The sequence below is a fragment of the Gavia stellata genome, chromosome Z (genome assembly GCF_030936135.1).
Source record: "Gavia stellata isolate bGavSte3 chromosome Z, bGavSte3.hap2, whole genome shotgun sequence".
Taxonomy (NCBI): Eukaryota; Metazoa; Chordata; class Aves; order Gaviiformes; family Gaviidae; genus Gavia; species Gavia stellata.
Genome location: NC_082637.1, coordinates 82,680,103 through 82,698,688, shown reverse-complemented (window position 1 = coordinate 82,698,688; position 18,586 = coordinate 82,680,103). Strand labels below are relative to the sequence as shown.

Here is an 18,586-nt window from a genome sequence, read left to right as displayed (position 1 = left end):
CAGCAGACTTGATAAATTTTCATCTATGCCAGAAGTGTTGAATACAATTGTAGATAGATAATATTATCTTAGAGAAAGCATGGAGCTGGGCAACAAAGCTAGAGACAGCTGAATTACAGCTGCACCCTGGTGTGTAAAACACAAGAAAGCTATTTAGATTTTGGCTGTATGCAAGAGCTACTTCTAATCGCAGAAATTCAAGTTAGAACCTCAGCACTGATGTAATAATGCTGATTTTTATGATCACAAATTATGTTGAAGCATTTAATGCTATCATGACTACTGTTCACCTGCAAATACATAAATGATCTAATTTCTTGACATAAACAGTATTCAAATTCATTGGAATTTTAAGACATCATCAGGGAAATAAATTTTAATCATATATTTAATCACATTATTTTTCCTATTAATTACTAGAGAAGTAATAAAACACTGTAACCAGAAGAGTGCTTAGAAAGTACGAAAAATAAGTTAAAAACTAGGGAAAAGGAGCAAATGAGGAAGCTGCCTAGAAACATGGTATCCAGAAACCATATGGAATAAATTATCAGGGAAAGCTATTGAAGCAATGAACATAAATGATTTCAAGAGACACCTAAATTGTTTCCGAAGGAAGACACAGAGGGAAGTTGTTAAAAATAAAAGAAAAATCAAGTGGAAAAAAATCAATCAAAAGAGAAATCTGTTGGACAGATGATCTTACTCTGTTCCTAGAGTATCTTCATTTCTTAAAATTGAAAATTAAAGTAAAAATGTAATACCACATTTGCCCAGTAGCCTGAATTAAAAAATAGAATCTCAGCCCTAATTTTAATTTCCTTGAATTCATCATTCAATGACACACCAAATTTGTCTTTGCAATATATGATCATGTATCTTGTTTTACAATTCCCAGCATAAGATGGGCTGCCCCTTCAGGCACTACATTTATGCCCAAATTTATCTCACCTAACTTTAGATCCCTTAGTGACTTGTAGGCTCCCTGACCAACCACTGCAGACAGCCCAGACCACACCTGAGCTCCAACCAAACCTAAACCACCCTCAGAGGGTGCCTGTTACTGTCAGTGAGGTGTAAGAAGCCACATCAGGAGACAGAGAATGAACTCCTCCAGAATGAGTAGAGTTCAAGGCCATGGTCTATCTTGTTCTCCCAAAAATACATGAGGATAAGCAAGAGAAAATGATTAAATGAAACTTCTGCTTACACCCTGCAAGACTTTGTGGCTCCAAGCACAAATGCATGTGTTGGTACCACCACAGATGTACTGAGCAATCAGTCAGTCAACAAAAAGTTTCATCATCTTTTTCTTCCTCACTGTGCTGTCACCTGCCGCACGTGGTAGTTTCCCCAAGAAATGGCTTATTTACAAGTCATTTTAGAGAACTTTAAACCTCTGGTTATTTACATGAAATAGTAATAAATGAAGCCTGCTTTGCCCCAGGTGTCTTTCTACGTAAGTTGTAGCCACATGGTATGCAACAATGATCATTGCGTGCATGTGTGAGCATGTGCATATGTGTGTCCAGATCCTTTCTGCTTTAAGAAGAATTCACAACTGGAAGGAAAATAATAAGCATAACCAGTTTGGGGTTTTTTTATATAATGTTCTTCAATAAGTGTTAAACAGCAATAAATCACCTGTCCCTTCTACAAAAGAGACTGTTTTGAATTGGAAAGAGCTCAATCATTTCCTGTATCTATCAGCTCTTTGATTTAGGTTAGTTAAAGGTGGGTAAAGAGTGTTCTCCCTCTCCTGCTGATTTTCCTTCTTGTTTTAAGGCAATAAGAGGTATCAACAGCATCTTAAAATTTTATGGACAGATTATTAGTTACAGGCCTCTTGAACCACCTAAGGATAGCTGCTTCTCCATCCTAGCTGTAAAGCTGCCATACAGACTAGAACAGTCTCCAACAATACTTGAGAGGCTCCTTTGTGCACTCTCACACACCTAGCAAACGCAAGAGCTTGAATGCCATATCCTCCTCCGAAAAGTGCATTCTGTTCCATATACAGAAGGGAGAGGAGAATTGCCACATGTGTCCTTGTATAAGACCAGAAGAGCACAAATCAGCTGCAGCAGAGACCCTTAAATTACAGTCTCAGACTTTGAGTTTTTCTCAAAAAGCTTTGAGTTCTCCCACTTATACAATAATAAGAACTAAGAATAAGATTTTAGAACTATACCAGAAAATAGTAGTTACCCTGAAACAAGAGTTTGCTGGCTTTTTGCTTGGGTGCATATTTAGTGACTGCATTTTTTCATGCAGCTTCCCTCATTGCTGGTGGGAATTTGATAAGCCACCACAAAAAGAAAAGAATGACTGATTTCATTTCAAAGGCATCTTACCAGCGGGCTACCATCAGTCCAGCGGAAATCACGCTCAAACATCTTGTCATTGAGGCCAATCCACTGGTAGTCATGCCCAATACCTAAGGAACCAGAAGGATATTTTTATTAACCTTCCCATAAATGGAAGAGATTTCACCAAAGAAAATAAAAAGAAGTTGCACAAGAATGAATCAGGCATCCTGTTCTTAAGATTCTTCTACTCATTATGCAAACAACTATTTACAGGCTGCTTTTCAGCTTTTCAATTATAGTTTGGGATGTCTGTAAAAGTGCAGATTCTCATCTAACAGTTTTAAACAATCCTGTCTCGTCCCTTCTGATGGCACCTTCCAAAGAAGGTGCCATGTTCTTCCTACCTGAGCACATATGAGGAGGAGAAAAAAAAAAGCAAAAAAGATTAAAATAATAAAAGCACCTATTTTAATCTACATTTTTCAAATTTTGGTTAGGCTGTGACCAGTGTTGTCTAGATTGTGCATAGAGGAACTATTTCTTTACGCCTACCTAATACAATATATAGCGCCATGGTCATTGATGTCAGGTGCACAAAAAATCAAAAGCCTCCAGAAAAAAATGTTTCATCAAGTTCCAATACCAAAACAACAGTTCCTGTTCTCTTTCTCAAAACCAAAGTATTTTCTATGTAACAAATAATAACTTAATAGTGATAGGGAACTTGCACTGACTGCAAAAGTAAACATGAAGAACACAAAGTGCACCTTTTAAACCTTCTAAGAGTGTATATTAAGATGGAGATTTAAAATCTCAGTGATCAGAAGGATATTTCACTGGCTGCAAACCCTCAGTGACTGCTCTTGTTTAACAGTACATACGGTTCACAAAGATCTGCTCCTCATGAGACAAGATGCTTGTCAAGTGTGCTCCCTGGAGACGGCATTCCCTTTCAGCCGTGTCCCATGTACGCCGATGGGCAAAGTATTTGTAGCACTGTCCTTGGAACTTGTGCCAGCCGTAATCACAGGTCTCTGTGTCTGTGACAAAAAATTAAATCACATCTCTGTCAATGGGCGTGAAACACAGGCATGTTTCATGCAAGCGGATGGATTTTCTGCAGGGCAAAGGTTCAAGATACCCACCTGTTAAGCAGTACAAATACAAACAATCAACACTCATCTTTGAGACCTCACTACATTTTCAGGTAGCTCTGTTTATCCAGTTTCAGCACAAGCTGCAGGAATATTACTTATGTAAGGAGTATAATTGCAGCTGGCAGCTTTGTGAGCTTCCCCTGATCAAATTGTGCTGTATCTGGACATCCTCAAGAGGACACCTTCAAACCATAACACTGGATGAATGAAATGCTTGGATGTTGGACTGCAGTTAGTCTACATTTCATTTGAGTTTTCTGAGTCTGTATATGGGGATGGGAATTTTTACTTGCGAGGGCAAATAGTTCTTTGAGTGACTGTACTGAATTACCTTCGTTTGGAAGAAACCGATAACTGAGAATAATGTGAAGGAAAGTGCTTGTGATTGCAAGTCCACAGATGCAAAGCTGCAGTATTATCTTTCTGAACTTAACCCTCCAAATCCTCCTCCAAAACCCATCTTTCTTGACAAAGTCTAACTTAATAAACTTTAGGCATCAGTTTCTAAGGCAGGCTGTAAAGCTGAAATACAAAGTAATGAAATACACATTGTTCGTGCTTGTATGAGGGATGGTACTGATAAGAATGCATAATAGACAGAAGTTCACAACAGCCAGTATCCTTTCATCTAAAGAGGAATAAACACGAGCCTTGGAACAGTAACAATCCGTGGATTTGACATTAATTATTTTGTCAAGGTCAGGCAGCTGTGAACAGAATAGATGGCAAGAAACAACAAAGTTCCAGTTCCAAGTTTGCGTCTGCACCAACACTGCAGGAATGAATCACAGACAAAAATCAGTATTAATAAGATGGGCATTACAAATACGATGCCTGAATGTGTCTGAGCTGTGCTCGATGATGAGAAGAACTTGCCACTGAGAAGAGAGAGTTTTAGGGAGGAATGGGAGAAACAATAGGGAAATCTCTGACTGTTTTGAGTTATGGCAGATGAAATGGCATCATAAAGGACACTTCAGCACAAGATTACAGCTTGCTCCGACTACATCTGGTTCCAGCTAAGTACATGATGGCTCACCCTGAAGGGCCTCAGTTGCAGGATGTTTAAGAACAGAAACACAAAGCTTGGCCTTCCCCACCCCACCCACCAAACAGGAATTTGCCACTTCTCACCAAGTTTTATCAATCCCCAAATAAAACTGTGCCAGAAAGCAACTGTCTGGCCTTCCCAGAGGTATAGATACATTCTGGGTATGAACTTCCATTTCTTATTTTCAGTAAGTCAATATAGTCAATAGTGAATAACATGCTTTGGCCAAAGAGGATCTTTTTGCATTAGTACAAAAAATAGCCAAATATTACAGAATATGCCAACAACATATGACTGCAGATTCTTTAACTATGATATTTCTTAGGTTTGAGCAGTTACCCCCAAAAGACAATTGTGAAATAATTTTTTCACAACACAAGTCTGGTTCCTAATTCATAGCAGGAAGAGGCCATTCACATCCTGAAGCACCAAAGTCTCTATTTTTTTTTTAAGTTATTAAATCTCCCAAGATAAAAACTAAACTTCACGTGTACAAAAAGGGATTTAAAAGTGCAAACATATCACTTCGGAGGCTTACCAGAATTTCTCTGGCAATTCCTGGCAACACTGATAACACAGCAGTCATTGTCTTAGGAGTCTGGTATCAAAATCATTTTATAAAAGTCATCAGTAAAGACATAAATGTACCAAATACAAAGGCATAATAGTGCTTACACTGATTATGTCTCGTCTATTTTCAACAAGTTAAGCTGTAGAAAACTGCTTGTGCCTTGAGTAATCCCAGCTATGAAAAAGGAATGTAATCTATACTACCAACTTGTTAGATTTTTATCTTTTCCCTCTTTGTATTCTGTATGAGGTGCAGGCTGCAGATACAGCTCTAATCTCTGGGATCTAGGCCATTTTAAAGTTTAGTCTGCCTTTGGCTTTCTAGAACATTTGTTTAACCACACAATGCTGACTAACAGTGCTATGTCCTTCGTGAAGGCACTTAAGATTTTATTAATCATCTTGTTCAGGGACTCCCTTGTCCCACAGGAAAGAAGTCAGATAATAACAAGGAGCATTGCATGCTGAGAAAATCGTGGCCAGACAGCATTTCCAGGCTATTCTAATCAAGCCTTTGCTGGCCTCTGCTAGGGAAGAAGTGCACGACTCGAGAGAAGATATGCTGAAAGGTACATGGGGGAGGCAAAGAGGCTTAAAAACACAAAACCTAGAAGACCGGGTTCAAAGAAAGATATAGTGGCCTGAGCATGAACCATAAGTAACAAAATTTCTCTTCTTAAGATAGAGGATGTCATATGTGACATAGGTACTCGCAGTTGAAATGTATGCACTGCAGTGCACATACAATTCCTCCCTCCTATCCAAAATGGCATGTGGTTTTCCAAACGGGAAAAGTTGAATAACTTCTTCTGCACCTCTTTGTAGCCCAAATCTACAAAGACAGAAAAAGACGGGGCTGATGGCTATAAAATACATAGGATTTTTAGAAAGGGAAGAGAGGATTTTTTTCATTTGGTTTGGTTTGGTTTTTGAGAGGAGAGGTTAATGAGAAGAGGAGAAAAAGGAATGGGGAAAGGGAAAGTCAGGAGGGTAGAGAATGAAAAGTGCAAACCAGGCAAGTAAAAATGTAGGGACTGTTTCACCTCTGCAGTGCTTTGGCCTGAGTGTGTGTATCTTATGACATTAACAAAGCTGAAAGGGTGACACAAAGGTAAGGGCTCCATATGGGTATAAGTTTTTAATGCCCTTACTGAACCAGTAAAGTCTAATTGCAGGTGGCTGTAAATTTTCTGACCCTATCACCAGAACAGAGTAGGTGGAAGCACTTACTGGATTCAATACTCCATGTTCATTGTATACTTATCCAGGGAGGGAATCACAGCTTTCCATAACCTTATTCCAGAACGTGATGGAAAGACTGAAACACTGCTTGCCATATTCATGGTGTTTTAAAAGTTGTCTGACTAGTCTTAAGATTTATGACAATTTACAGGCTTTTTCAGTGATGTGTGCAAGGAGTTACACAGCTTCTGTTCTCTGTAACCGCAATTGTATATGTATAACAACATTGCTAAATGCTGCATTAAAAAAAAAAGTTCTCTGTGGGTTTAACACATAGATAGGTACTGCTTTTTCAACAGCTGCAATAAGCTGCTGACAATAGGTCCCTTGTCTTTAAGGAAATTCCGTAAGAGGCTTAAAGAAAATAAAGACTGAAACACAGGTACTAGAACATAATAAGAGTCTTACTTAGCTGTGAATTTTATCTGTGACTGTCTGCCTTCAGCTATTGAACAAACGCCTGAAGCCCATTAGCCCACACATCTTGAGGAGAAACCGTTTCTCTGGTAAATATTCAAAATAATCCCTTCTCAGCTGAAAGACATCAGTTAGAGACCATCTGTTTCCAGAAAGTATCTTTGCACTTGCACTCTTCTCAAATACTTCCATCCCGAGCTACTAAGCCCTGGGAACAAAGTGAAGCAAATGAGATTGGAGTAATCGCAGACATTTGAACAACGAACTTGGGTTATAAAAAAAATATTGTTCCTGACATGGTAATTAAAAAAATTGGTTGTTTTGTTTTCAGAACCTGGAAGAGAACAGCTAGTTGTATTGTCCCAAGGAGGCATGTCCCGTAACAAATACATATGTGCCATTTTGGCACACAGGTCCATGCATGCAGCTGCATTTGGTAAACAGGCTAGCCTAGGTGCGCCTGCAGAGATCCTGCAGCAGAGAAAGCCAAACCTTAAGTTTGAAACACAAACACCATTCCTTGAAAGCAGGTAGACACCAGTTAGAATAGCAAAAGGAGAAAAAGAAAAGGAAACTCTAGCCAGCCAAGGAAGGAAGAGGAAAATCTAAACAGGTGCTCATCCAGTTTTCATAAAGAACACTTACTGCTGAAATTGAGGTTCAAATTGCAAGTTTTTACCATTTTGTTGTTTCCTATGTAACTGTTCATAAAGTAAGGTACTGCTCACCGCAAATACAGATGGCCAGATAATGCAACAATAGCTGCAGACTTTCATACACCCCAGTGGTCCCTGGGCATTATCGTCTACGGTTGATTCCACCAGCCTGGGATGAGAAAGGGTATCAAACAATCCTCCTCTCCTCTTCCCCAAACACAGAGCTCGCAAAGCAATGCTTCAGGCAGCAAAATTGGGAGGATCTGAGCTCTGGGCTCATTTATCTGGACACCAAGAGCTCTCATAAGGGCTTTTCACAGAGGGATGACAATGGAAAGACTGATGGCTCCCCCAGGATAAGACTCACATCAAGATGTACTGTAGCCTGCAGTCACCCTTTAAAAAAGTGGTTTGGGGATATTTCTGCATTTTAAGAAGTGATGTTCAAACATTACCAAGCGGCATGCAGAATATGCATCTGTACTTTGGAAAGATCTATGTGGTGGGCAAAAGAGGGTATTATTTAACAGGTACTCCACTCACTTTTAATCTAGCCTGAACCAGAAGTGATGCTGGCTTACTGAGCTAGCAATCTAGTTTAAAAAGGAAACACCCTCAGCTGCTCTGTTTCTAACATCAGACAACTTTAGCTCTCTTCAGGAAGAAGTTCCTGGGCTCAGATTGTGTGCTGAACTGTTTCCACCTGGCAAGAAAAACGGCTGTCAGGGAGCCAGTTACAGCTCATTGAGTGTAAGGATTGATTTCCCTCACCCTAGGTCAGATCACCCTGAAGGCTCCTCTAACTTCGACCACCTGCCGGAGCTCCCTGATGTGCAGCTCCACTGTCCTCTGGTCACATCCCCTCGTAACACTGACACAGGCATAATACATCAGCCAAAGATCCCTTAGTCTAGAAGAGTCTCACAGGGGCATTTGGGTAAAATTCTGAGCTCTATGTTTTTTCTACACCAGTGTCATGGGACGAGGATGCGGTGGAGTTGTCTCCTACTTTAAGCTTCATTTCCAGAGGCAATGCACGCTCACTGCTTCTATTCCCTTCTAGGGCATTTTGAATACTCAGCACCATGCTGAAGAAAGCCCTTCAGCTTGACTTTTTTCAAAGCTTTCTAAAATGAATAGTATATATTGGAGAAAAAAAAAAAAAGAGTAATGTAATATAATATCAGTGTGCTCAACTCCACCTTTCCTGTGGCACCAAGGTACGCATTCTGTCGTTCTGGCTGGTCTTTAAATCTAGTGAGGTCAGGACTGGTGCCTTGAAATAAAGCCTGCTTGCCAGACAACCGTCTCTGAATCGCCAACACAGTTTTATTTTGTCTGGTGGAGTGGAAATTTGGCACTAAATGCTTTTCCCAAGTCCCAAACCACTGCAGGACTTTAAGTGGAGGAAATTTAAATTCCAAAGCTGAGTGAGAAGGGCTCTGGTTCTGATTGACAAACTAGGAAATGTTCCCATTAACCACCTAAAATGCACTCTCAGGTTGGTCATAAAAAGCAGCTTAAAGCTACCATGGTACTCAGAGCCACTCGCTACTATGGATTTGCTGGAATGAAGAGGAGGAGGAAGGCAGTGAGAACACTTATTTCTTTTGTTGTGAAAACACTGTCAACTTATAATTTTGGAGAACAGATTCAGAAAGTCATTTCAAATTACAAGGTTAGCCAGACTTCTGAAAAAGTTTAAGAGTGAAAAGTGCTGGAGCTGGTCAGCTTTGAGAGTTTTTAGCTGTAACAAATTAATCTCTACACTTTGAGCTGGAAGAGTTTGCAACTGCCTTTCACCAAAGATGAGAAACAAACATGAAAATACACAGTATTAGTTAAACAAATCCAAAGGTCTAGTTCATTCAACTGTGACCAAAACCATTCAGCTGAAGAAAAAATTATTTTCATAAGCTTTAGAAACTACTCTTTAAAACACCGTTTCTTTTTCCCATGGAAATGCCTTCATTAATTTTATGGACAGAACAGATTTTGCTACCCTAGTCCTCCTCCTACATGCAGATATTGAGTAAGCATCTTGCACTGTAAATATTTCTTGTAAATACAGTGGGATTTCTTGCAGTCAATGTTCTAACAATTACAGAGATTTGGATGTTTAATCTGATTTCAGGGTCCAGTTTAGAAAGCCTTTTACAACTTCCTCATAATTGTGATCTTGCACCTACTTTTGCTAAAATAATCACAGAATAAATCGACTTGAAAATTCTGGGATGAAGTTGTCAAGGTTATGGTCCCCAGTGGATGGATATATAATCTAGATATATATTCAGTAGACTATTCCTACCTTCCAGTGATGCTTGTTGGAAGTGATGGGTTCTGATATGTCTTTCACACTGCATATAATTTTTTAAGACAGAAGCTCAGTCAGAGAGTAGCTCGGCTCCCCCTCACTATCCCATAAGCATCACTACGGTAATGACAGAACCTTGTTATGTGTCTTCCCAGTAGTTTGCAAGCCAATGTGATCAGGCTGTTCTTGCCTTGGAACCATCTGAAAAGTATGGCTGTTTTTATTTTGACACAGAAACTGCCCAATATATCAGTTTGTATTTGGTACAGCAGTAAAGTGACTTCAGTCAGATTAGCATGTGGATAGAGTTTGCTCTCATCCATCTGCAAAAGATGGTGCAGATGTAACCTTAAACAAAAAGTCCTGAGCCACAAATCATGGAAATCTAACATGCACAAAAATTATAATCTCTCAACATCACTGATGACTTCCCACAGATTTTGACATTTTCTTCCATCCTCTCATTTTTAGGAGGCTTTGCCTAGTTACTCCAGAAGGGTCTTGAAATGGAAACAGATGACCTCGATCACCATAGATTAAAGAATACACCATACCTTGTTCACAGAGAGCACCTATATAGCTTGGCAGACACAAGCAAGTAAAGGTATTGAGGCCATCTATACACGTGGCTCCATTCCGGCATGGATTAGATTGGCATTCATCAATATCTACAACACAAAGATAAAAGTGTTTTTATAATCCACCCACCTCCTAGAAGGGAAATGTTCTTCAGCCTTAGTCATACTTATTACTAGGAGCAGTTCAATCCAGAAGAATTAAGTATTGCAAAAGATCCAAGTGACCAGTTTATTTGCATGATAACTGATTTCACTATGCACAACCCTCCGTTCTCTTCATCCACAAGCCAAGAAGCGGTTTCCTCAGGAAATGTGACATTGCTGATCCACAATTTTATATCCTGCACTCTGACTCCTGAGTTAATTTCTAAACTCTAAACCTTCAATTCCTTATTGTGTAGCTGAGAAAGAAGTGATACTGTGCAGTGTGTAGTATTTTCCCTTACTGGTGGAAAATTTGACTTGAGTGTGTGACCATGGCACAAAAAATTCTTGTCAAGTGCTGGAGACCTCAAATATCTTCACGAGTCTCTAATACTGGAAATTTTATCATATACAATCAAAAGACTGCTAATTTCAGTCTGCAAAGCAGCATGCCATGGCATCTTATTGGTTTGCATTTCTCATTTCTTCCATGTCTAATCTGATCAAGATAAGGACAAAACTTCATAAAGACAATCTCACTAAATGACCAGTCAGATAGGAGCATTCATAGTCATGCACACGTTTACTACTAGGCCTATGGCTCTAAAATAAACAAATAACTTTTCTCTCCCCACTCCTCTGGCTGCTAAAATACCTTGCCTTCACCTTTTAAATTGGAGCACTAGTTCATTTAATAGAATTACTTTGTGCATGTATTTGCACAGGTTATAAGCTAGTATGTCTCTTTATAAAGATCATATGGTGTTTTCTAATGAGTGCTGTTCCTCTGAAACAATTACAGCTTAAACTTCAATCCAGATTTTGCAAACGTCTTAGTCCAAAGTGAACTGTTGGTAGTGATTGACTATTAAAATATAAGAGAGAAGTTAAACATATCTACAAACCAACAAACAGTTGTGCAATCCTAGGAATAATTGCTGCATCATGCGAAAGGCTTTTTTAAAAAATATTTTTATTTAAAAAAACTACTTCTGTTCAAATTTTATGCTAGGTCTTATTTGTTCCCGTCACTTGGAAAGCTTTCAAGTCAACGTTTTATGCCTTATATACAGAATATCCCTGAATCCAGGTCTAAAAATGCTGAGGTGTACTTCCTTAAGCACCACAGAACATATTTCTATATGGCAACCGGCCATGGAGTGTTCCACTCCAATTAGTTAATAAGCCACTAAAAGTTCTAGGGGACAAGAAGTGGCAAGATTATTCTTCTATAACCTTAAAAAAAAGACAAAATTATTATTCTTGACCTCTGGTTTGCAAGCAGGGAATGCCATCTTCCTTGACAAAGAAATAGATTTAAGATGCGACAGCAACGATCCATTAGGGAGCTAGCAAACTCATCAACATGAAATAGGAAAGCAGAGAAAAAGCACTGGCTAATTATTTTTTTAATCACATACTGTCTTGCAGAACACAAATAAAACCATAGTAATCCTGACAGTTATGCTGCACTGGTATCAACCTTTGGGTGGGGTTGTTTGATTTTTTTCTCCCAAGCTATATATGATGAGTTGAACTCATTTTAGCAACACTGCATGAGGTTTTTCCTCTCAAATTTGGCAGGCAACTCTGTAACAGGCATATCCATGGTACTTATCAGGGAATGAAACTTACAACTTTTCAAAAGCCTAAACCATCTCTACACTAAACAGCCAAACTACCACTTTTGTCATTCTTGCTGGTTGGAAGGAAAAGCTGGTTATTCTGAACGGTACTGGTGAGTCTCTTGAACCCAACAGTCATAGCAGGTAAGCGTAGATATCACAGGCAGCTTGAAGAGGTCCTTAGCTAGAAGAGTTACCAAAATACTAATTTATATCAAAGTTGTATATGATTATGATCATATTTACAATTTCCTTGAAAAAATATCAAGCTGGTATTTAGTGCTTAGCTTCCCAGTCACATTTGGGTTTAGTTTATTTTACCGCCCTTTCAAATAATTACACAAAGCTCTTAAGAGCTATCACAAATATTAATGTTTAGTTGGCTTTATTTTAGTTATTTATTATTTTAATGTGATGTATTCTAGGTCATGTAGTTCATTTACAATTCTCTTACCTTTGCGTGTGTACACATCTGTGAACTTTATGGGGAGAGAAAAAAGGGGGAGGTGGACCTCCTTCATTTTATTGTTCTCTTCTTAAGTAAGGCCTCTCTAGAATTTTTCGAATGTCTACATATTTCAGCTTCAAAACACATCACTTCTGCAGATCTCATGTATGAAAACTTTATACTTGACTTAATCAGTATCTAAATGGCATCAGCTTACCTAATTCACACTGCTCGCCGTTGAAACCTGGCAAACATGTACAGATGTAAAACGAACCACGCGGATAGCAGGTACCACCATTAAGGCAGGGATTGCTTTTGCATGGATCTTGGCCTGTTAAACAAGTAGAAAAATAAAATTGACTCTGTAGTTTCAAGGAACTGGTGTCTTTTTGATTTCTTGGAAGAAGAAATCTTTCTTCATTTCTGCATTGATGTTGCAGGCTTTACTGTAGTTATAGAAACTCTATTAACATAATAGACTACTGAGAATAAGACAGTTTTGTAAAATAGTAAAGCTTATTTTCAGGCATCACTATTTTCAACTTTAACAATAACGTGGCATTTACTATGAACCAGCGTAAGTAATTTTCAGAATTACATTTTTTTGCAGCAATTGGTACTATATTTGGCAGTCATGATATTCTATTGATGATTTAGTTTGCATGACATGACAATTAATTATAGCTGAAAACAGTTAAACATATGCAAAATGAATGGAAAATGCTTTTTTTTTTGAACAGGGTTAGTTTATGTGGAATGATTGGGTACACAGAACATACTAGCTGGCTGCTGTTGTTTCACTTTGTTATATTTAATCAATCAATGCCCACAAGGTCTTATTCCTTTGAAAGGATGTTTTCACACATGCATATTTCCCACCTGCCTTTCTTAAAAACACATTTCAAGGATACAAATAAAGCTACTGAATACATTCATAACTGAACTAAACATTAAGATAAAAGCTTACCTGCTGTGAAATCCTCAGTTGTTATGGGAGTTATCATTTAAATAGCTTTTCCTTGCAGAGCTTTATGCCTTCTAGTGATGTTTATTTCAACTTAGTTTAGATACCTAGGTATTTGCATTTGCTTTAATGCCTAGGAGCAATCACTGACATAAACAAGTACACTCTCATTAACCATTTCTAAGTATTAGCTTCTCAGTGTTAGAGGAAAATCATGAAGACAGTCCTTCTGGGATACAAGAAGAAAGCCCTGGCATTGAAAACTTACAAAATGGGTAAGAGAATTCTGTAATCTAAGTTAATTCAGAGACATGAGAAAAATTTAGATTTTTGGTTACATTTTTCCAAAACAATCTGACTATGATTTATGAAATCAAAGATAAGTAACGTCTATTTTACCCTTGCAAGTTAGGCATTCAAAGAAGTCTTCTTAAAGTACCAAATTCCCTAACTAGTCACTGGAAAGCAGAAGGTTCAGTTGAAAGCCTCCAGAAGAAAATCCCGTCTATGGGATCTTGCTTTGGAGGTTTTGAAAAGAATCTGATCATATCCATAAAACAGGGTGCTTGTTTTAGGACTGCTTTGCTGAAAGTCCCAAATGTAGGGCTATGTTAAGCATCTAATGATGTTTGTTGTGCGCTTACTGTCTGTTTGTCCTCCCACGGACTGGATATTTTCCCGGTAAACAATTTCAAATTGACAGCTACCTGGATTATTTGAGGAAAAATAATATAAGAAACCCTACAAAATTAAGCCAGTTCAGTTCTTTCCTCAGTTGTACCTAGGTAAAATATGAACTGAAGCGATGCTACTCATACTGACCCTACCTGCATCTTCTGTGTATTTGGTGAAACAGTGCCTAATGAACATTATGTAAAACTGTGGCAAATGACGTCTAACAAAAAGGTCTGTAATTTATAAGAGGCAGACACTGTATCAACCAGTTAAAACTACAGACAGGCTGAAAATGTGAAGTCTCGGTTTTCTTCTGTCTGGAAAGTTATCTTGTAGGTTAAGAGAAGTTAATTTTTATAGAAAATTCTGATCCTAAAATGCGCACTAGATCTGCTCCCTAAGTCAACTGCGAGATGTTATAAAACAAACCTTCATATAAACCAATTGTGTAAGTACTATCATCATGCCAACACAGAAAAGCTATCAGACAAAATTATCTGTTGGAAATTGGAAAATTAAATAATTACAGCTGAATTCTCTGTCACAATCAATGTTACCTTCCTGTCTCTTAGAACTGGCTCGTTACCTCAAGTCTGATCCAGAGCTCCACGATGCAAAGACTCAGAAAAAGTCACTGAGCTTGGCTTTTGGTACCCCCATCCTCCTTCACTTTGTAGGGGTTACAATCATGCTGATTTCAAAGCTTGAGACTTACGAGTTCTGTTATTTCACACGGTGGTCTGATTGTCATACCTCTATTGGAGTTAAGACATACATTTACAAGTATCACAACAAACATATATGACAGTGACCATATTTGGAAGTTACCTGGAATTTGCACTGCTGTGCCTTCAACTGAACCCACACTGGTGCCAATCAGGAAATCTGATCCATTAGTGACTTCCGGAAGGGAAAATGATGAAGTTACAAGTTCAATAGTATTTGGCTCCTCAGAGCTTATCGTTGACTGCTCATTTTGATACAGATTGTTTCCAGGGGCAGTACTGTTTGTTGCAATGTTAGAAGAAATAGTCGTGATCTCCTCTCGACTAAACAAAGCTGATTGTGTTTCCATGTTTCTATCCAAAGGCTGTGAAGATGAAGGTAGCATTGTAACTGCTTCCTGGTCAGGTTTAAATACTTCACTTGCAATACTATTGGGTGAATCTGAAACGGGTGTGGAAAAAAGCCATGGGATCTCTCTCTCAGTACTCCTGTCATCTTCTTGACGGGGGTTGTTCACCCTCCCAGAAGAAGCTTCAACTTTTAATGTGCTAACTTTCGGAACATCTGTGCTTGGTCTTTCTCCAAAATTCAGAAAAGCAGTAGGCAAGACATGTATTGATGGAGAATCTCCAGAAACAGTAGCTTCTTCCTCAACAACCAAATCAGTTACAGAGGTTTCTGTCTCCTCTGTCCCATCTGTTACAAGTGTACTGAAGTGAGGAGCACTTTCAGTAGTTGTGCTTTCTGAAACAGGCCTGGGAGAAAACTCTAGCAGAGAAGACTCTGTTCTGTCAAGAAGGTCTGTAGTGGGAGGTTTATATGTTGCCGCAATATCAGAACTAACCTCTTTGAAGGTTCCTTCTGATGAATGGTCAGACTGATCTGAATCCTTTGATGATGATGTACTTGGAATGACTACTTCAGGATACTCAGATACTCCATTAACTAACTGAACAGTTACTGAGGATTTAGGAGTTTGAGGTACAGAATAAAAGCTCACTGAATCTGATTCTTCATACTCTGCTGATGCCGATTTTGTGTTTGTGTATACTGTAGGATGCTTTTCTTCATTCTTGCTAGATGATACAGTTGTCAGTTGGGATGTATGCTGTGTGGTGACAATACTTATATCAAGCATGTCAGTCATCAAAGCCTTTTCTGTCTCAGTAGTTAAAACTGGTGTAAGAGAAGGAACCACAGGCTGCTTATCATCCAGTTCTTCTTGGCCCATTCCAGAAAAGCCAGAGACAGAGATTGTTTCACTTTGATCTGCTATTACTCGGTTGTTTGCTGAAGTACTCAGCTCATAGGTGTCTTCTGTTGCGCTTGTTACAACATGTTTAGACTCATGAGGCACATGAGGGCTTGCCAGTGATGGTACTGTAGGAAGGAAAATGCCCAGTTCAGGGAGTTCAGTAGTGATGAGAGTTTCTGTTACAAAATTCATGGCATTCCCTGAACCCAAATTCTTGTCGTCTGATTTTGGTCTGTGCCCAGCTGTTACTGATTCAGTACTTGGCTGACTGGAAGTAGTCAAAGAAAGACTATCACCAGATCCAAGTGTCTTCTCTTTGGTTATGGAAAATTTAGGTGTTGAATTGTATTTCTCCCCTTCAGTTGTAATGCGAGCATCACTGCCATATGTTGATTGTGTGACAGCATTCGGCATTGTCTGCACACTTATTATATCTTCAGGCATTGATTTCGAGTGATCCATGTCTATAATAGTTGTTTCTTCTGATGGGATTTGAAGTCGTTCTTCAATTAGTGTAATATCACCATAAACAGAAACATTCAATATAACACTTCTTTTATCATCAATCATGGGAATAATTTTCTCATATACCCCAGTATCACTTGTTAGTTCTTCTGATGTAGCTGTCTTTGGTTGAACAGCAGATGGATTTGCCACAATCTCTTTTTCTTCTGTAAAAAGGGATGCTAGTCCTGTGATCACAGTCTGTGATCCACCTATCGGTGCCTCTGTTGTCATAACTTCAGAATAAACTTCCCCAGGAACACTAGATGAAGTATTTAGTTCAACTTCTGACACAGGAGGTATTGACAAATGAGTAAACATATCAGGAGAAGATGAATCCAAAACACCAACCCAGCCAGATCCTTCCCCAGAGCTTTCAGGTAATACTCTACCTGGAATTTTTGTTGTTGATGTTACAAATGGTTCTTCTGTTTCAAGGTTAGGAGTTCCACTCAGTATTACAGAAACAGGAGTTACGCCATCTTTAATCAGTGAATGTGAAGTTTCCTCCTGAGAAACAGCTTTAGAAGTAGCTGTTGTCCTATCTGTTTCATTTTCTTCTCTCTTATAGTTAGTTTCCTTATTGTGAGGTTCCTCAATCACAACAAAATAATGCGTCATCCCTTTAATCTCTTTAGAGCTGAAGCTCTTGGAACTCTCTTCTGCTAAAGCTGGGGAACTGGTGATCACTGAGCTGGAGAACTGGTCTTCTGTTTCTGGCAGCATCTCAGTTACAGCACTTGTAACTTCTTCACTAACTTCAGCATTTGATTCAGTGCTTCCTCTTTCGAAGTCTTGTGTCTTGTCAGTTGAAAGTGTGGGAGCCTTATTTGCAGGATGAGAAGTTTGAGGACTTGAAGTACTCATGATTTCTTTGACAGCCAATGGCACTACAGAAGGAATAACAGCAAGGTCGTCTCCCGATCCTTGTCCTGAAAATAATGGATCACTGATGAGCTCATTATTTGTTAGCTTTTCTTCTTTAGGTGGCAGGAGTGATCTGGGAATACCTTTCGTAGGGAAAATATTTTGTACCAATTCCCCCTCTTGCTCTATATCTGTAACTGGAGAGCTTATGTATTTCCTTGCAATCTTTACAGGTTCAGTTACTCTGTCATCATTAAATGGCAAAAGTATTTTTTTAACAGATTCAGTTTCTAATTCCTTTTCTTCTGAATATGGACTGACAGTTGGAACATTTAAAAATCCCAGATATTCATGGTTAGCCTGTGTACTTTGAAAGAATGGGTCTGTTGTTTCTTCAGAAGATTCTATAGCTTTTGGTGAAATTTCCCTTGGCCTGTCTTCCCCAGAATGTATATCTTCCACCAAAGGAATCTTCATAGTAAAAGCTCTTGCTGTCAGTTCATCAATTGTTTTCTCTTCCATTCTTATGTCAGTTACACTTCCCATTGTGGTTACTTCATATTCAGTACTTGTGGCTATCTCATCAGGTTCGGCAGTGAAGGCATGATCCACAGATGGTGTGCTGACAACTTTTTTGTCATACTTCTCTCGTGTTTCTGGTCTCCCAGTGGGTGAAACTGCTGTTTTTGCAAATGATTCAATGAACGTGTCTGCTTCTCCAGATCCCTGATCAATAAATGAGAAATTACTTCCAAGTATTTCTTCGGTAGGTCCATTAGGCATTAGTTTTGTGGTGCTGTCAACTTTGAATTCTTCTCCAGAGCCATGCTCAATCAGGAGAATCTTGCCTAATGAGACAGTTGAAGAGCTAACTTTTGCATTTTTGCTTTCTGTAGATTCAGCTACTGCTTTTATACTGCCAGTACCATGTGTCACCATGATGTCGTGAGGGCTGTTACTAACCACTGATTCTGGAGATGATGTGACCTCACCTGTTTCTAAATCTTCAGTTTTAACTCCTGGTGCAACATGAGATATTAACTCTTTTCTAGAACCAGGACTAGATCTTACTTCAGAAGGAGCT

The 18,586-nt window shown here is 38.8% G+C and overlaps 1 protein-coding gene across 1 annotated transcript in view; it reads right to left on the bottom strand.

The window, feature by feature from the left end:
- VCAN (versican) overlaps window positions 1-18,586 on the bottom strand; it is a 105,788-nt gene that overhangs the window by 15,775 nt on the left and 71,427 nt on the right. The window contains exons 6-9 of the mRNA XM_059833511.1: window positions 12,729-12,842; window positions 10,271-10,384; window positions 3,191-3,349; window positions 2,355-2,437 (exon numbers count right to left, since the gene is read on the bottom strand). Coding sequence (XP_059689494.1) covers window positions 2,355-2,437; window positions 3,191-3,349; window positions 10,271-10,384; window positions 12,729-12,842 — 470 coding nt within the window. The remainder of the gene's footprint in view (window positions 1-2,354; window positions 2,438-3,190; window positions 3,350-10,270; window positions 10,385-12,728; window positions 12,843-18,586) is intronic.